The sequence below is a fragment of the Hyla sarda genome, chromosome 6 (assembly GCF_029499605.1).
Source record: "Hyla sarda isolate aHylSar1 chromosome 6, aHylSar1.hap1, whole genome shotgun sequence".
NCBI classification, from domain to species: Eukaryota; Metazoa; Chordata; class Amphibia; order Anura; family Hylidae; genus Hyla; species Hyla sarda.
The window spans coordinates 65198580-65215333 of NC_079194.1; the positions used below are offsets into that span (position 1 = coordinate 65198580).

General features: G+C 47.7%; 1 protein-coding gene across 3 annotated transcripts in view; it reads left to right on the plus strand.

The window, feature by feature from the left end:
* The window catches only part of RANGAP1 (Ran GTPase activating protein 1), a 70667-nt gene extending 58283 nt beyond the window's left edge, over nt 1-12384 (plus strand). For 2 of the 3 annotated variants that reach the window (XM_056524001.1, XM_056524002.1), the window contains exons 12-16: nt 1386-1505; nt 2506-2608; nt 2702-2790; nt 3615-3736; nt 11041-12384. In XM_056524001.1, coding sequence (XP_056379976.1) covers nt 1386-1505; nt 2506-2608; nt 2702-2790; nt 3615-3736; nt 11041-11110 — 504 coding nt within the window. In that variant the 3' untranslated portion in view covers nt 11111-12384. Of the gene's footprint in view, nt 1-1385; nt 1506-2505; nt 2609-2701; nt 2791-2938; nt 2979-3614; nt 3737-11040 lie in introns of those variants that run through there. The other variant, XM_056524003.1, reaches the window with a different exon arrangement.
* Nucleotides 12385-16754: the final 4370 nt, after the last annotated feature.

Genomic DNA, 16754 nt, shown 5'->3' on the forward strand with positions numbered 1-16754 from the left:
AGGGGCACTGACAGTATTTTATATTATTCTTCACTGTCACTGTTATGGTCAGTGACAGACTTCAATTTCTTCACAGCTGATGAATGAATGAATGAATGAATGAACGAATGAATGAATGAATGAATGAACGAATGAATGAATGAATGAATCAGCAGCAGGATAAGGGGCACTGATGGGCACTGAAACTTTATTACTGTACTGTACTGTAGAATGTAACTATATTCAGTTACAGTTACAAGTTACAATCTTCACTGCAGCCTGTCAGATCACACAGGCTGCAGACTTCAGACAGGGAGGACAGCAATTGGAAGGGGCACTGCTGGGCACTACTGGAGACTGATGGGCACTGCTGGGCACTGATGGGCACTACTGGACACTGATGGGCACTGATGGGCACTAGACTGTCACTGTTATATTCAGTGACAGTCACTAGGATCGTCACTGCAGCCTGTCAGATCGCACAGGCTGCAGACTTAGGAGGCAGCAGATGGGCACAGATGGGCACTGGGGGGCACTGCTGGGCACTACTGGGGCACAGATTTATACAAGACTGTCACTGTTATATACAGTGACAGTCACTAGGATCTTCACTGCAGCCTGTCAGATCAGACAGGCTGCAGACTTCAGACGGCGGCAGCAGCAGCAGGGTAAGGGGCACTACAGGGGGGGTTCTTTTACTTCCACTTAAATTTTTAGCTTTTAGAAAAGCTTTTTAACACTCTTCTGTCTTCTGTCCTAACACTAACACCGGCTCCGATCGCTGTTCAGAACGAACTGAAAGCTTCGGAGCCGGTGTTATTGTAACAAAGACACTGATACACTGTGATTGGTCCACAGGGACCAATCACAGGGCTCTAATCCCAGGACCAATTACAGATGGTCCTGGGATGTCAAGCAGAACTTGTCTCCCGCCGCTGGGCACGGGATTTCTGCCTGTTAACCCTTGCGCTGCTGTGCAGCGCCGGGTTAACTGCATGTCATTTATAAACGCCGGGATGCGCGAACGCACTGCACAACCCGGCGTTTATATATGACATTCTGCGCAAAGGGGTTATAGAGGTTGTCTCATCTACTTTCACTTTTTCTGGCTCTTTTGAAGTGAACGCCGAAAGTAGCCAAAATGGGGAATGCAATTTGCACAACTCCCATGGACTTTAATAGGAATTGCACAAACGGCTTATGAAAACAGCAGGGCTATGCCATTTGTGTAACTCCATGCGTGACTTCCTCACTTTGCCTGCTTTTGGCTTTTCCAAATATGCCCGGCAGCCTCAAACAGACCGGAGGAGCCGGTAAAAGCAGTTGAAGTAAGGATATGACCAACTTTTCTGAAATATTTTGCTTTCTTTGGAATTAAAGTAGACATTCATTTTGCTTTCTGAAAGGAACCAACACCTGCTGTCTCTCCTCGTCCTCCCCCTGTTGATGCCTCTACTTTTCTCAACTTTCCATCTCCTGAAAAACTCTTGAGAATGGGTCCCAAACGTTCAACAATTATTGCCCAGGTATTGTATGCTACATGTTACCAAATCCATAATACAAATCTAGATACCGTATTTTTCGCCATATAAGATGCTCCGGCATATAAGACTCACCCAATTTTAACCCTTTATGGACCCGGGGGTTTTTCCGTTTTTGTATTTTCGTTTTTTCCTCATTACCTTTAAAAAAATCATAACTCTTTCAATCTTTCACCTAAAAATCCATATGATGGCTTATTTTTTGCGCCACCAATTCTACTTTGTAATGACATCAGTCAATTTACCCAAAAATCTACGGCGAAATGGAAAAAGACCACTGGTATAGGAGGTAATACTCATGTGTCCCCGTCACCGCTGCCCTGGATGATGCCCTCCATCGCTGTCGCCGCGTCCTCGGGGTGTCCCCGTTGCTCCGGAACATCTCTGCTGCTGGGTATCCTAGCTCTCCGTCGCTGCCATCACGTCGCTACGCACGCCGCTCCTATTGGATGACGGGACGGAGTGCGTGACGATGTGATGACGACGGAGAGCACCGGCCATGCAGGGGAACCCAGCACGGAGTAGACACTGAGGAGGCAGGTAAGGTCCCTCCCGGTGTCCTGTAAGCTGTTCGGGCCGCCGCGATTTCACTGCAGTGGTCCTGAACAGCCCGACTGAGCACCCGGGTCAGTGTCACTTTCGCTTCAGACGCGGCGGTCAGCTTTGATCGCCGTATCTGAAGGGTTAATACAGGGCATCACAGCGATCGGTGATGTCCTGTATTAGCCGCCGGTCCCGGCCGTTGATGTCCGCAGGGACCGCCGCGATAGGACAGGTTTTAATGTGTATTTGCCGTATAGGATGCACCAACTCCCCCCCCCCCCCCCCCCCCCAGTTTTGGAGAAGAAAAAGTGCGTCTTGTACGGCGAAAAATACGGTACATATTTCATCAGTAGCCTGAATACTTATGCTTGTAACTCAGCGTTTGCTGAACTGTTGGAATCATTATTTGTAAAGCTTATTTTCTATATTTGAATCTTTTTAGACGGATGTTTCAGATACTGAGATGGTAGTACAGGCTTTCATCCAAATATCATCAGTGTACAGAGATGATCAGGAGATAAAGACGGCAGTGGAGGAAACAGTCGGTAAGGAACCATTTTCATCAGACTGGACACCTAAACTTACTGCTTAAAAAGTGTTGTTCAAATTTTATTCTTTTTCTTCTCTTTTTTTTTTAGATGAGTTGATGAAAAAGGCTTTTGGCACCACCGCTTTTCAGCCAAACATGTTTATTACTAGTTTGCTAGTTAAAATGGGACTACTTAAGGTATGACCCCTTTTACAATTGGCTCTTGTGGTGTGACGTTACAACCTCTGTGTAATATCTATATAGAGGTGGATAGTATAGATTATATATCTATCCATTGACAAATCGTATCTAACACTGCACCTGTTTTGATCCAATTTTTTGTCAGATGTAAAATTGTGGTTGACCACGATCTTTTGTCCCAAAATGTAAGTCATATTGAATCGTCCCACTGTACACTTTGATCTTCATAATTGTACACAATTTATTATTATTTTTTAAATATCCTAGAAAGTTTTAGAAACATAAAATTGGATACAACACAAGACACATTCCGTGCACCGGATGTCTGGGGTGCCGCAGCAGAGACCGTAGGGGTCCCCAGCGGCGAGACCCCGCGATCAGACATCATAGGGGATAAGATGTCTAGGGGGGGGGGGAGGAGGAGGAGGAGGAGTACCCCTTTAAGCTATTTGTTCTAACAATAGGCTCGACTGGTGATGTGAATGCACCCAAACATGACTGGCAGTAATAGTGCACTATATAAATAATGTCTAAATCTGTGAATTAGGGAGGTGAGGGCTTGGTTTATGTTCACATCACATTCGAACACCAAATTCAGTGTATATGCTGAACATATCCATATTTCTGGAGTGCACAATCTGATTTCTCTGTTGCACATGGGGAGAATTAAACACTTCATGCAGATGTTGCTCTTGATCAGATTTCAGCCCAGAACCCCAGTACTGTCATCCAACACTACTAAGCACTGAGCCCTGTGCTGCCTGCTAGACAAACAGTCTTGTACAGTCCCTGTTCATTCATGTATTGTGTTTCTTTTGTAGAGTGAGGAAAAGACGAAAGCCATCCCACACTTGTATGGACCTTTAATGTCTTTAAATCACGTTGTGGAGCAGGATTATTTTCAGAAGTCTCTTATTCCTATTCTGTTGGCTTTTATTTCAAAGTAAGTACGCAAGACTACATACCAGAATTCCTGTAGGAGATTTGTTGTAGTAGCCTAGTTTGCAGTGCTCCAGGACTTTAACCCCTTTAAAGTGATACTGTCATTAAAAACAACTTTTGACAAGTCCATCAGGTAAAAGTTGTTGAAATCACAAGATCTCACTCCTGATCCTGGCTGCGATAATGAGTTAGATAATGAGTTATTAGCTGGGCATTGCACTCCACTCCCTGGCCAGCAGAGAGATCAGTCTATTTCTTTGCATATACTTCTATGCATGGATCTCTTGGCCACTTAAAATTTTTGCCCCTCACCTTTTAATAGCCATAAATCTTTAAATTTTCCATCTACAGGGTCATATAAGGGCTAATTTATGTAGAACAAATTGTACTTTGTAATTCTACTTTTGTAATTGTAATTACATTATCGTTTTAATTTCACTACTTTTTTTTTGTTTTATTTTTTTATCATAACTTTTTGTAAGAATGTGTGCTTTTTTTCCCTCTATCGGCTCCATTGGGGGACACAGACAGTGTGTGTATCTTGCTGTCTCTAGGAGGTGTAACACTATGGTGATAAAAAAGTGAGCTCCTCCCAGCAGGATACACCCACCTTCAGGCTCTGAGCTAGTCAGTTTAAGCTTAGTGTCTGAAGGAGGTGGACGTGGTCTGGGTTGCTCCAGACCAGGTCTTCTGATTTTTTTGTTTTCCTAGTTAGGGACGTATTAGTTTTTTATTCCTTTTCTTTTCTGTTTTCAGGTGGGGACTCAGGGACTGCGGTTCCCTGTTTACCCATTACGAGTGAGGGGGCACAGACATTGCGTATATGCGCTGTTAACCCCCCCCCTCGCCAACGGTCAGCGCTTGGGTGGTACCTCACGGGTCCGGGTCCCCCTATTTCCCTGCTTCCCTGCTAGCGCATAGCAGCCAGGCATGATGCAGGTAACTTAAGCTGACTGAAGACTCCATTAGGTAAGGTCTACTGAGGTAAGTACTTTCCCCTTTTTCTCGCAGCAGCTGGAGACCCCCTGTTTTGGCCCACCTTCAGTTTTTTGGGGCTAGCTTACAGGGCTGCACCTTATTTTTCGGGGAGCAGTGGCACGTGAAGGGACATCGTATATGGGGCACTTCACGTGTGTGTGTGTGTGCTTGGGTGACTACGTATACAGCGCCTTATTCCGGCACTTCTTTGTGTGCTTGTGTGTGATTTGTGTTACTTTTGTACACAGCGCCTTATACGCGGCTGTCAGCCGCGGCGCTGGCCCGGGCGCTCTCTGCGCCGGCTTACTTTCACTTTGTCGGCAGCACCTTATACGCTGCTGACAGCCGCGGCGCTGCTATGAGCCGGGCGCTTCAGCGCTGGCGTTCTTCTTTTCTCCGGCAGTCTCTGCCGGCATTGGCTGCCCGCTCTATTCCCCCGAGCGCATAAACGGCCGTCAGGTGTGCTCGGAACAAGGAGCGGGCGCCATGACAGTTCTCTTCGGCCGGTCTGTAGCTCTGTCCACAGGGCTGGGAGCGCTCAGAGGCGCGAAGCAGCCTCCAATCAGCGCCGTGGGCGTGATTTTCAGTAGGAGGGGGTCAGTTACTTCGTGCCTTGCTCAGGCATGCCCCTCTCTGCCTATTGGCTGGCCTGTTTCTCTCTCTAGCTGCACAGAGCGAGTCTCCTCACTGCAGCTGACAGAGGACACAAACTAGGGTGAGAAAGTTCCCTTCTTTTCAGACATTATGTCCGTACCCAGAGCTGTTCCTCCCTCTTAACAGAGACCTGGAACTTCAGTGACTTACTATCTCTGTAAGCACTGTAATACCAAGATGTCTGGCTCTGCCGAGCCCACTTGTCCTGCCTGCTCCGCCTCTCCCCCAGCCTGGGTTTCTTCCCTGCCCCAGTATATGGCTGACTTGACCCAAGTCTCCCGCTCGGTGGCTGAGGCCTCCCGAGAAGTGGTGTCCGCCTTGAAGGGGTCTTCCCGGCGCAGGACCTCTGGAACGGCTCGCTCCTTGTCTCCACATACTTCACGCTCTCACAAGCGTCCTAGGGGTGCCTTGTCTGACTCTTCCAATGAGTCTTCAGGTAGACGTGAGCATTCCCAACCCCCCCCCCCCCCCCCTGTCATCTGGACACAAACGTCGCTCCTCCAGAGGACGTTCTCGGAGTCGCCGCTCTGCCACGCCAGAGCCCCGTACTCGGTCAGTCGCGCCCCTCCAGGACTGCCTCTACTCATTCTCTTTCCCCTGGTGAACTGGTGGACGAGGCTTCCGAGCCGGCATCTGACTCGGAGGACCGCCCGGACTCAGTTGCAACGGTGAACTCTTTGGTTACAGCCCTAAGAGACACCTTTCACTTGGAGGACCCAGGATCTTCGGATGTCAATCCAGGAGTATCCTTTCATCGTGCTAATCCAGCACCTCAGAAGTTCAGCTCTCACGCTGACTTTGACGACATTCTGGAAACTGCATGGAAACATCCAGACAAGAGGTTCCCTGGAATCAAGACAATTCAAGATCGTTATCCATTTGACAAGGTCTTTGTCACTAAGGTGGTTTCTCCTCCCTCAGTGGACCCACTAGTTTCCCGGATCAATAAGGCGACTACACTGCATCTGGCAGATGCCGCTGCCTTCAAGGATCCCACGGACAAGAAGGTAGAATCCTTGGCGAAGTTTGCCACTGAAGCTGCTGGCTCTTCTCTTCTTCCCATTTTCGCCTCCACCTGGGTGTCCAAGGGCCTGTCGGAGTGGTGCCAAAAGCTCCTTCAGGATATCTTAGCGGGATCCCCCCCAGAGGATCTATCTGCTTTGGCTCTCCAATGCTCTAAAGCCGGGGATTTTCTGTGCGCAGCTTCCATGCAGGCAGCCCGTTGTTCTGCTTATGCTGTGGGTCATCTAGCGGCTCTCCACCGCTCTATGTGGCTTAAGGCTTGGAATGCGGATGCCGCTTCCAAAAGATCTCTCACTGAGCTTCCCTTTACGGGTGGCCGTCTTTTTGGCAAACGCCTTGATGAGATTATCTCTGAGGCAACGGGAGGTAAGAGTTCCTTGTTACCTCAAAATAAGGCTCGCCCTACTTCCCAAAGGAAGTCCTTTTTCCTTTCAGACCTCCGGCTCCAACAAGGGGTCCGGGCAAGCGCCCTCGCGGGATAAGAAGGCTCCCTAGTTCCGGGCTTGCCCGTCTTGGAAGCCGGACTCCAACCGGTCCGGCCGTTTTGCGCCCAAAGCAGGCAACCGCAAGCCCACTTCTGCATGAAGTGAGGCCCCCACCTGCGGTTTCTTCTCGGGTGGGACGTCGTCTCTTGCTTTTTCGAGACATTTGGACCTCTCACATGCAAGACTTTTGGGTCAGGGACGTGGTGTCCAACGTTTACCGGATCGCTTTTTTCGCTCCCGAGCCCCCCGGTCTCCTCCTCTGGCGAAGCCGTTTTGAGCGGCTCTGCAGTCTCTGCTTCTCCAGGGGTCATTGTTCCTGTTCCATCATCAGTACCTCCGCTTTGCGGTCCCAAACGGGCACTTTCAATTTGTAGCCCTCCCCTTTGGTCTAGCCACGGCTCCTCGGGTCTTTACAAAGGTCCTTGCGCCGGTGATGGGCCTGTTCCGGTCGAGGGGAATCTCGGTGATTCCCTATCTGGACGACCTTCTCATCAAGGCTCCAACCAGGGCCCAGACTCTGGAGAATCTGGACGTCACTCTCCACACTCTGACTCTCTTCGGGTGGATGATCAACCAGGACAAGTCAGTCCTCCGTCCTACCCAGTCTCTAACCTTTCTGGGACTTCACTTCGACAGGGCCTCTACCCGAATTCGTCTTCAGCAGGACAAACGTCTGGCGCTCCGGTCGGGGGTCCGCTCCCTTCGGACCCAGGTATCGGTCTCCATCCGCACTTGTATGAAAGTCCTGGGTCGGATGGTGGCAACTATGGAGGCCGTACCTTTTTGCCCAGTTTCATTACCGCCAACTTCAACTGGCTATTCTCTCCCGATGGAACAGGTCTCCTCTGTCCCTTGATCGTCAGATTATTCTCACTCGCAGGGTCAGTCAGTCTCTGCTCTGGTGGCTCCGCTCCCCCCTTCTTCTCCAAGGGCAGTCGTTTCTTCCCCTTCACTGGCAGGTTGTTACAACGGATGCCAGCCTGTCGGGCTGGGGCGGCGTGTTCAGGGATTGGACGGTTCAGGGACTCTGGTCTCCCCAGGAGACCCTTCTTTCGATAAACATATTGGAATTACGGGCGATTCTTCTTTGTCTTCTTCATTGGGAGTCCCATCTTCAGTCCCGTCCTGTCTGCGTTGTTGGACAACGCCACGGCCGTGGCGTACATAAATCGTCAGGGCGGCACTCGCAGCTCGATAGCCATGGCCGAGGTGGCAAAGATTCTCTCCTGGGCGGAGAGCAAGGTTCCGGCCATTTCGGCGATTCACATCCTGGGGGTGCTCAACTGGGAAGCGGACTTCCTCAGTCGGTCCTCACCCGACCCCAGCGAATGGTCCCTACATCCAGAGGTCTTCGCAACTCTGCGACCTCTGGGGCATTCCGGACGTGGACCTCTTCGCGTCCCGGCACAATTGGAAGTGCCTTCCGTTTGTGTCCAAGTCCCGGGACCCTCATGCTCTGGCCGTGGACGCCCTGGTGATTCCTTGGGCGGGGTTTGCCCTACCCTATCTGTTCCCTCCTCTTCCGCTTCTTCCCAGGGTGCCGAGGAAGCTCAAGGCAGAGGGTGTCCCCGCCATTCTGGTAGCTCCAGACTGGCCCCGAAGGTCGTGCTACGCCGACTTATTCAGGCTTCTGGATGACGCTCCACTGCGCCTTTTGCCCGTCCGGACCTGCTCTCTCAGGGTCCTCTTTGCCACCCCAATTTACAGTCGCTGCATTTGAAGGCGGTTTCGAGGGCCCGCGGGTTCTCTTCCCAAGTCATTCGCACCATGCTCAAGGCTCGTAAGTCCTCCTCTGCAAGGATTTACCACCATACTTGGAGGTCTTATTTTTGTTGGTTTGAAGCACAGGACCTTCTCTGTTCCCCGTCTTCTCTCCTTTTTGCAGTCGGGGTTGGAACTGGGGTTGTCTCTGTTCCCTTAAGGGTCAGGTTTCGGCCCTTACTGTTCTTTTCCAGTGGCCCCTGGCTTCTAATCCTCATGTCCGGACCTTCCTGCAAGGAGTGGCGCACGCTGTTCCTCATTGGTCACCTTCTCCCCCTTGGGACTTGAATTTGGTTCTGAGTGCCCTCCAGGGTGCACCCTTTGAGCCCCTTAGAGAGGTATCTCTCTGCCTCCTTTCTTGGAAAGTGGCGTTACTGGTGGCTATCACCTCCATCTGAAGGGTGTCTGAATTGGCAGCCCTTTCCTGCCGTTCTCCGTTTCTGGTGATCCACCAGGACAAGGTTGTTTTCCGGCCAGACCCTTCCTTTTTGCCTAAGGTGGTCTCGGCCTTTCATCTCAATGAGGACATTGTCCTCCCGTCATATTGCCCGGCTCCTTCTCATCCTAGGGAGCGCTTACCGCACAAGCTGGACGTGGTTTGGGCTGTTCGGTCTTATCTCTTCATCACTTCTTCGTTTCGTCAGTGTGATTCCTTTTTTGTCCTTACGGAAGGTCGTCGCAAGGGACAACCGTCTTCCAAGGCCACCATTTCTAGGTGGACTCGGTCCGCCATTTCGGAAGCCTATCGCTGTAAGGGGAAAGATTCCTCTTTTCAGGGTTGTGGCTCATTCCACATGTTCTGTTGGGGCATCCTGGGCTCTCCAGAATAGAGCCTCGGCCTCGCAGATTTGCAAGGCGGCTACCTGGTCGTCTTTGTACACTTTCTCGAGGTTTTACCGGGTTCATACTTTTGCATCGGCTGATGCTAACTTGAGGTGTAGGGTGTTGCAGGCGGCAGTGGATCAGCCGTCTGCCTGACTACTTATCTGCTCACCCAAGGGACGGCTTTGGTACGTCCCACTGTCTGTGTCCCCCAATGGAGCCGATAGAGAAAAGGAGATTTTTTAACACTTACCGTAAAATCTCTTTCTCGAAGGATCCATTGGGGGACACAGCTCTTTTCCTTTTTGGTTTTTTTCCTTGGTTCTCTGTCCGAGGGTGTGTTCAGTTATGTTTTTTCTTCTGGTTCTCGGACAGTTTTGGGTTTTTTCTTGACCTATTGGTCTCCTCCTATTGCTCTGGAACTTAAACTGACTAGCTTAGAGCCTGAAGGCGGATGTATCCTGCCGGGAGGAGCTGATTTTTATTTTATCACCATAGTGGCACACCTCCAAGAGACAGCAAGATACACCCACTGTCTGTGTCCCCCAATGGATCCTTCGAGAAAGAGATTTTATGGTAAGTGTTAAAAAATCTCCTTTTTATTTATTTTTTCTAAGTTCACCCCATTCCCCACACAGATTCATTGTTATATTTTAACAGTTCGAACATCGCCACTTTTTTTTATTTATTTTTTTTATTCTTTGAAAAGACGGGCGATTTAAACTTTTATTAGAGGGGCTAATTAACACTTTTTAATAAATATTCACTTTTTATTATATGCATTTTATCAATTGCAAACACTGTTCAATGCTATGCCATAGCATAGCACTGTTCCGTGTTATCAATGCTCTGCTTTTTCCGCCTGCCGGAAGATTGGACGGCACAGAGGCAGGTGAGGGACCCCGCGATCACCCTGCTGAGGTTCCGATCGCCTGTTCTCCCCATCTGCACATGTAATGGTTACTTTTAGACCCTGTGACTTTTTTTTTACAGGATCTAAAGGATAGGTGCTGGCATTAGCGGTGAGTCCTGGCTGTTGATGGCAGCCAGTGCTCACTAGCTTGACTATTGAGCTCTTTTAAACCCCCATAGCAACCAGGGTGTAAAAGAAATTTATATGCTGCTAATAGGATACAAATATAGAAGGAAAAAACCCTAAAATCCGTCTAAAATCCTCTGCCCTGCTTCTGAGACAAATGCTCATTGCAGGACCTTGTGTTCTGGCTCAGCCAATCACTGGCTGCAATGCCAGTGATTGGCTGAGCCAGCTCGTTTAGGAAGTAGAATCAAGACAGAAGATCTCGGGATCTGATGGATAGGGAACAAAAGCTGCAAAGGACCAGCAGTAGGTAAGTATAGTGTGTGTGTGTGTGTTTTTTATTTGTATTAATTTTTATTTTTTTTAAAAATATTTTTACTCTCCCTCTGCTTTATTTGTGTGTGTATGTATATAATATGTGTGTGTGAGTGTGTGATGTATGCAACAATACCCCTTTAGGAGTTCAAAAATGTGTAGTTTCTGTATTAAGTTAGAATCTTTCTAAACATATAATATGTATATTTTTTTCATTTTACTTTGCAGGCCAAATCGTGCGCTAGAATCGCAGCCTCAAGCTAGGCACATTCTCATGCAAACTCTTCATAAGTTGTAACCTTTCCAGCAGGACTGTGATGGTTCAAGTCTCAAATGTCTGACTTTTAGGAGGGAAACAATCAAACTTTGCTATGAGGGTTAACCGCCTTTTCTTCTCCCCGCAGCCCCTTTTCCAGTCTCTGTTTACACAGGATGAGGGTTTGTGCCCAACCTATCAATACTGAATGACCCAGTTAACTTGGTCTGAATTTCAGGAAACGGTGTCTAAAACTGGACAGTAACTAAATGTGTCTTTGATGCCGCATATATATATATAAAAAAAAATTCTATGGTGTTCACTCCATTGAAATGACTTTGAAGCTCTTATCTGAAGGTGTAATGCTTACTATTTGGTTACCGATGGTCTTCATTTGGAATTTGATCCATAACTAATTGTCTTAAACCTGCAAGTAGAGTCCATTGAATTGCTGGTGTATTTTAAGAAAGATGTTCTGCTTCAACAGAAGAGAATCTGGATAGGGATTTCATTTGTGTATCTCTAAAGCTAATGCCTGGATATTTTGACAAAGGCAAAGCCTTGGATCTCAAGGGACGTGTGCTGGTTCATTTGTAAATACATTGTGTTTTTTTATTCATGTTACAATCTTTCTTTACTCTTGTAGAGCTAAAACCTTTTTAACATATATTTGCATTTCCCAATATGATTTGTTACAATGATACAACAGTGTCTATTTGGTAGTGTGTTACTGAGTGCGATGTGGATTGCTGTATTTTTTTTTTTCTAATTTAAGCCACATCATGACGTATCATACTAACACAAAATGTAATATAGGAGGTGTGTTCTGCAGAACTTAGTGTTCATATTGCATTATATTGCCAATATAAGCTCTAAAGCTGAAGAGAGAAAAAAATATATATTGGCACTTACAATTTGGCCTGTTACCTGATCAAACTGTCTGGAGACAGGGACATTAGCCCAATAAACTTATAGCTTACATACTACGGCACTTGCTTATATGCAAGTTGACAAGTAGCATGTATTGTTCATATTGATGGAGTTTTGGCTCTGTTAGAAAAAGAAATAACAGGTCTCTAATGGTATTCAGGACCCTTATGGGCATGTTATTGGGTCCTCCATACTTGAGATGTTGGGTCATGAGTGTGGTTGGACAGACCCAGCAGTCACCTAGTCAAGACAGTACTAAATTGTGTAAATCCTTTCTGCAGGACTCTATATTTCCTTCAAGCTCTTATTGGAATGACCGGTACCTGTCCAGTCGTGCTTAACAGTAAAGTATCGATCTTGTCTGGTTAAATAAACTTATCACAGAGCATTTTGTTTTTATTGCTGTTTGGGGTTGGGAGTATGAACTTGGGTATACCACTTTGTATGCAAACTCCAGGGGAAACAGAGAGAAATTCAGGAACTGAGCTAACAAGTTTTTCAGCTTAGTGTTCTTAAATGGGTACTCTGGTGGAAAACAAGTTTTGTTTTTTTCATATCCACTGACTCCAGAAAGTTATACAGATTTGTAAATTACTTCTATTAAAAAAATCTTAATCCTTCCAGTACTTATCAGCTGCTGTTTACTACAGAGGAAGTTGAATTGTGGTCAGACTTTCCAGTCTCACCACGGTGCTCTCTGCTGACACCTCTGTCCGTGTCAGGAACTGACACGGACAGAGGAAACCTGTCCTGCTCCAGACAGTTCCTGACATGGACAGAGGCGGCAGCAGAGAGCACTGATGTCAGGCAGAAAAGAACTCCACTTCCTCTGGAGCATACAGCAGCTGATAAGTACTGAAAGGATTAAGATTTTTAATAGAAGTAATTTACAAATCTGTATAACTTTCTGGCATCAGTTGATTAAAAAAAAAAAAGTTTTCCACCGGAGTACCCCTTTTAACCTCTTAAGGACGTAGGGCGTATCTGTACGCCCGCTCCCGGTATTTAAAACGGGGTCACACCGTGACCCCGCGTCATACCGGGTCGGTCCCAGCAGCTAATGATAGCCGGGACCCTGGGCTAATAGCGTGCGGCACCGATCGTTGTGCTGCTCGCTATTAACCCTTTAGAAATGACCCTTTAACCCTTTAAAATGAAAGCTTCCCGGCAGCTCAGTCTGGCTGATCGGGACGATCGCAGTAAAATCGCGATGTCCAAATCAGCTAGCACGCGAGCGGAGGTCCCCTTACCTTGCTCTGTCGCGTCCGCTCGGCAATTGATTGGCAAGTGTAAATAAGCATATGTGGTATAGCGACGTGCGGAAATGTCCGAATTATTATTTTAAAAAAAATCGTTAATTAAACCGCGCGGTCAATGGCGTACGCGCAAAAAAAAAAATACAAAGTCCAAAATACCGTATTTTTGGTCACTTTATATAATGAAAAAGTGATCAAAAAGTCCGATCAATACAAAAATGGTACCGATAAAAACTTCAGAACACGGCGCAAAAAAATGAGCCTTCATACCGGCCCGTACGCAGAAAAATAAAAAAAGTTATAGGGGTCAGAAGATTAGAATTTTTATCGTATAAATTTTCCTGCATGTAGTTATGATATTTTTTCAGAAGTACGGCAATATCCAACCTATATAAGTAGGGTATGATTTTAACCGTATGGACCTACAGAATAAAGATAAGTTGTTATTTTTACGGAAAAATGCACTGCGTAGAAACGGAAGCCCCCAAAAGTTAAAAAATGCCATTATTTCTTCAATTTTGTTGCACAATGAATTTTTTTTCCCGTTTCGCCGTGGATTTTTTTGGTAAAATGACTAATGTCACTGCAAAGTAAAATTGGTGGCGCAAAAAATAAGCCATCATATGGATTTTTATGAAAATTGAAAGCGTTATGATTTTTAGAAGGTGATGAGGAAAAAATGAAAATGCAAAAAGCTGAAAAACCCTGCGGCCTTAAGGGGTTAAAAGGTAGACTGTAAAATCTCTACAAAAAGGGGCAAAATTGCAGCTTAACCTCACTTTTGTGCCCCATTTCTAGGGAGGCAAAGTGGTGCAAAGGAGATATTATTTCCCTGTTACCTTTTTAACCATGCGTTCACCCATTGTTTCCCGACATGTTCTTCAAGAGCTCATTCTCTACCCCATGGAAAGGTGGTTTGACCTTACTGGGCTCTTAGCTGCTTGAACATATGGGTTACCTAAAGGTATCTAACAATAGACGTCTACAACGGCACATGATTTTCACAGGTTAAAGGTCAGAGGAGTAAAGTCATTAAACAAGTGGCTGCATTGACAGAAGTAGAGAAGAACTATGAGCATGTTTACCCCTTCATCCCCATTTGTCGTGGTCAAATAACTTAATAAGGACATACAAATCTAGATCACAGTGTAACTTTACACAGCAAATTGTACATCTGTTGCTTTAAAGGTGCATTCGCTCCAGGCTATCCACCCGGCGAAATTGCGAGCAGATGTTCTGAGTGCAGCGGCCACCAATCATATCAATCGGCGCTAGGACCACACAGACCTACGCCATTTTGCTGAAAGAATAATCATGTTTATTTTTTCACTGGGTCCGGAATACGCAATTTCCACAGTGGTAAATTCAGCAGGGTGAAGGGGGAAACTTGTTCCCGTCAATGTTAAATTTATCCAGCAGTTTTCTGCTTGGAAATCTTACTTTGGGAAAGTAAACACTTATGTTCCAGAGAGACAGGTCTTTGCATATGGCACTGAATATTGTCACCTAAGGGTACATTCATGCGTACACGGGCTGCTGCATATTTTCTGCAACTGATTTTTTTCATACCTATTGAAGTTAATGGGTAGATATCTACATGTAATTGAATTTTCTCTATCGGCTCCATTGGGGGACACAGACCGTGGGTGTATGCTGCTGTCTCTAGGAGGTATGACACTATGGCAACAAAAAAAGTCAGCTCCTCCCAGTAGGATATACCCGCCTTCAGGCCCTGAGCTAATCAGTTTTAGCTTAGTGTCTGAAGGAGGTGGACATGGTCTGGATTTCTCCAGACCAGGTCTTATGTTTTATTATTTTCCTAGTTAGGGAATGTTAGTTTTTTTTATTCCTGGGGACTCAGCAACTGCGGCTCACTGTTTGCCCATTGCGATTGAGGGGGCACAGACATTGCGTATATGCGATGTTCACCCCCTCTCGCCAACGGTCAGCTCCTGGGGTTTTACCTCATGGGTCCCCCTATTTCCCTGCTCGCCTAGCTCGCACATTGTAGCTCGGCGTGATGCAGGTAACAGAAAGCTGACTGCAGACCTTGCTCTTTCAGTTCCGGTGGATTCGGCAGCCCCTCCAGCCTGGGTTTCTTCCCTGTCCCAGTATATGGCTGACTTGACTCAAGTCTCCCGTTCGGTGGCTGAGGCCTCCTGTGACGTGGTGTCTGCCTTGAAGAGGTCTGCCCTGCGCCGGCCCTCTAAAGGGCCCCGCTCCCCTTCTCCACATACTTCATGCTCTCAAAAGCGTACTAGGGGTGCATCTTCTGACTCTTCCATTGTGTCTTCAGGTAGATGTGGGCGCTCCCCTCGTGGGTCACATCTGGTCACAAACGTCGCTCCTCCAGAGGACGTTCCCGGCGTCGCCACTCTGCCTCGCCAGAGCTGCGTACCCGGTCAGGATCGCCCCCCCTCCAGGGCTGCCTCCACTCCTTCATTCTCCTGGTGAACTGGCGGATGAGGCTTTCGAATCGGCGTGTGACTTGGAAGACCACGCGAATTCAGTTGAAACGGTGAACTCATTGGTTGCGGCCATAAGAGACACCTTTCACTTAGAGGACCCAGGATCTTCGGACGTGACTCCTGAAGTATCCTTTTCATCGTGCCAAACCAGCACCTCAAAGGTTCAGCTCTCACGCTGAATTTGACACCCTTCTGGAATCTGCATGGAAACATCCAGACAAGAGGTTCCCGGGAATGATGAAGGTTCAGGTGCGTTACCCTTTCAACAAGGACCTTGTCTCTAAGGTGGTTTCCCCTCCCTCGGTGGATCCACCAATTTCCCGCCTCTCTAAGACTACTACACTGCTGCTGGCAGATGCGGCTGCTTTCAAGGACTCGACGGACAAGAAGGTGGAGTCCTTAGCGAAGTTTGCCTCTGAAGCAGCAGGCTCTTCTCTACTTCCCACCTTCGCCTCGGCTTTGGTGTCCAAAGCCCTAATGGTGTGGTGCTCAAAACTCCGTCAGGGTATCCAGGCGGGATCCCCCCCAGAGGATCTGTCTGCTTTGGTTTTCCAATTCTCTAAAGCTGGGGAATTTCTGTGCACAGCTTCCATGCAGTCAGCCCGTTGTGCTGCCTTTGCTGTGTGTCACGTGGGGGCCCTCCGCCGTTCCATGTGGCTTAAGGCTTGGGATGCAGATGCCGCTTCCAAAAGGTCTCTCACCGAGCTTCCTTTTACTGGTGCCCGTCTTTTTGGCAAGCGCCTTGATGAGATTATCTCTGAGACGACGGGGGGGGTAAGAGTTCCTTGTTGCCTCAAAATAAGGCATGCTCTACTTCCCAGAGGAAGTCCTCTTCCTTTCGGACTTTTGGCCCCAATAAGGGGTCGGGGTAGGCGCCTTCGCGGAACAAGAAGGCTCCCTCGTTCCGGGCGCGCCCGTCTTGGAAGTCGGACACCAACCGTTCCGGCCGTTTTGCGGCCAAATCGGGCAACCACAAACCCACTTCTGCATGAAGTCATGCCCCCACCCGCAGATTTTTCTCAGTTGGGAGGT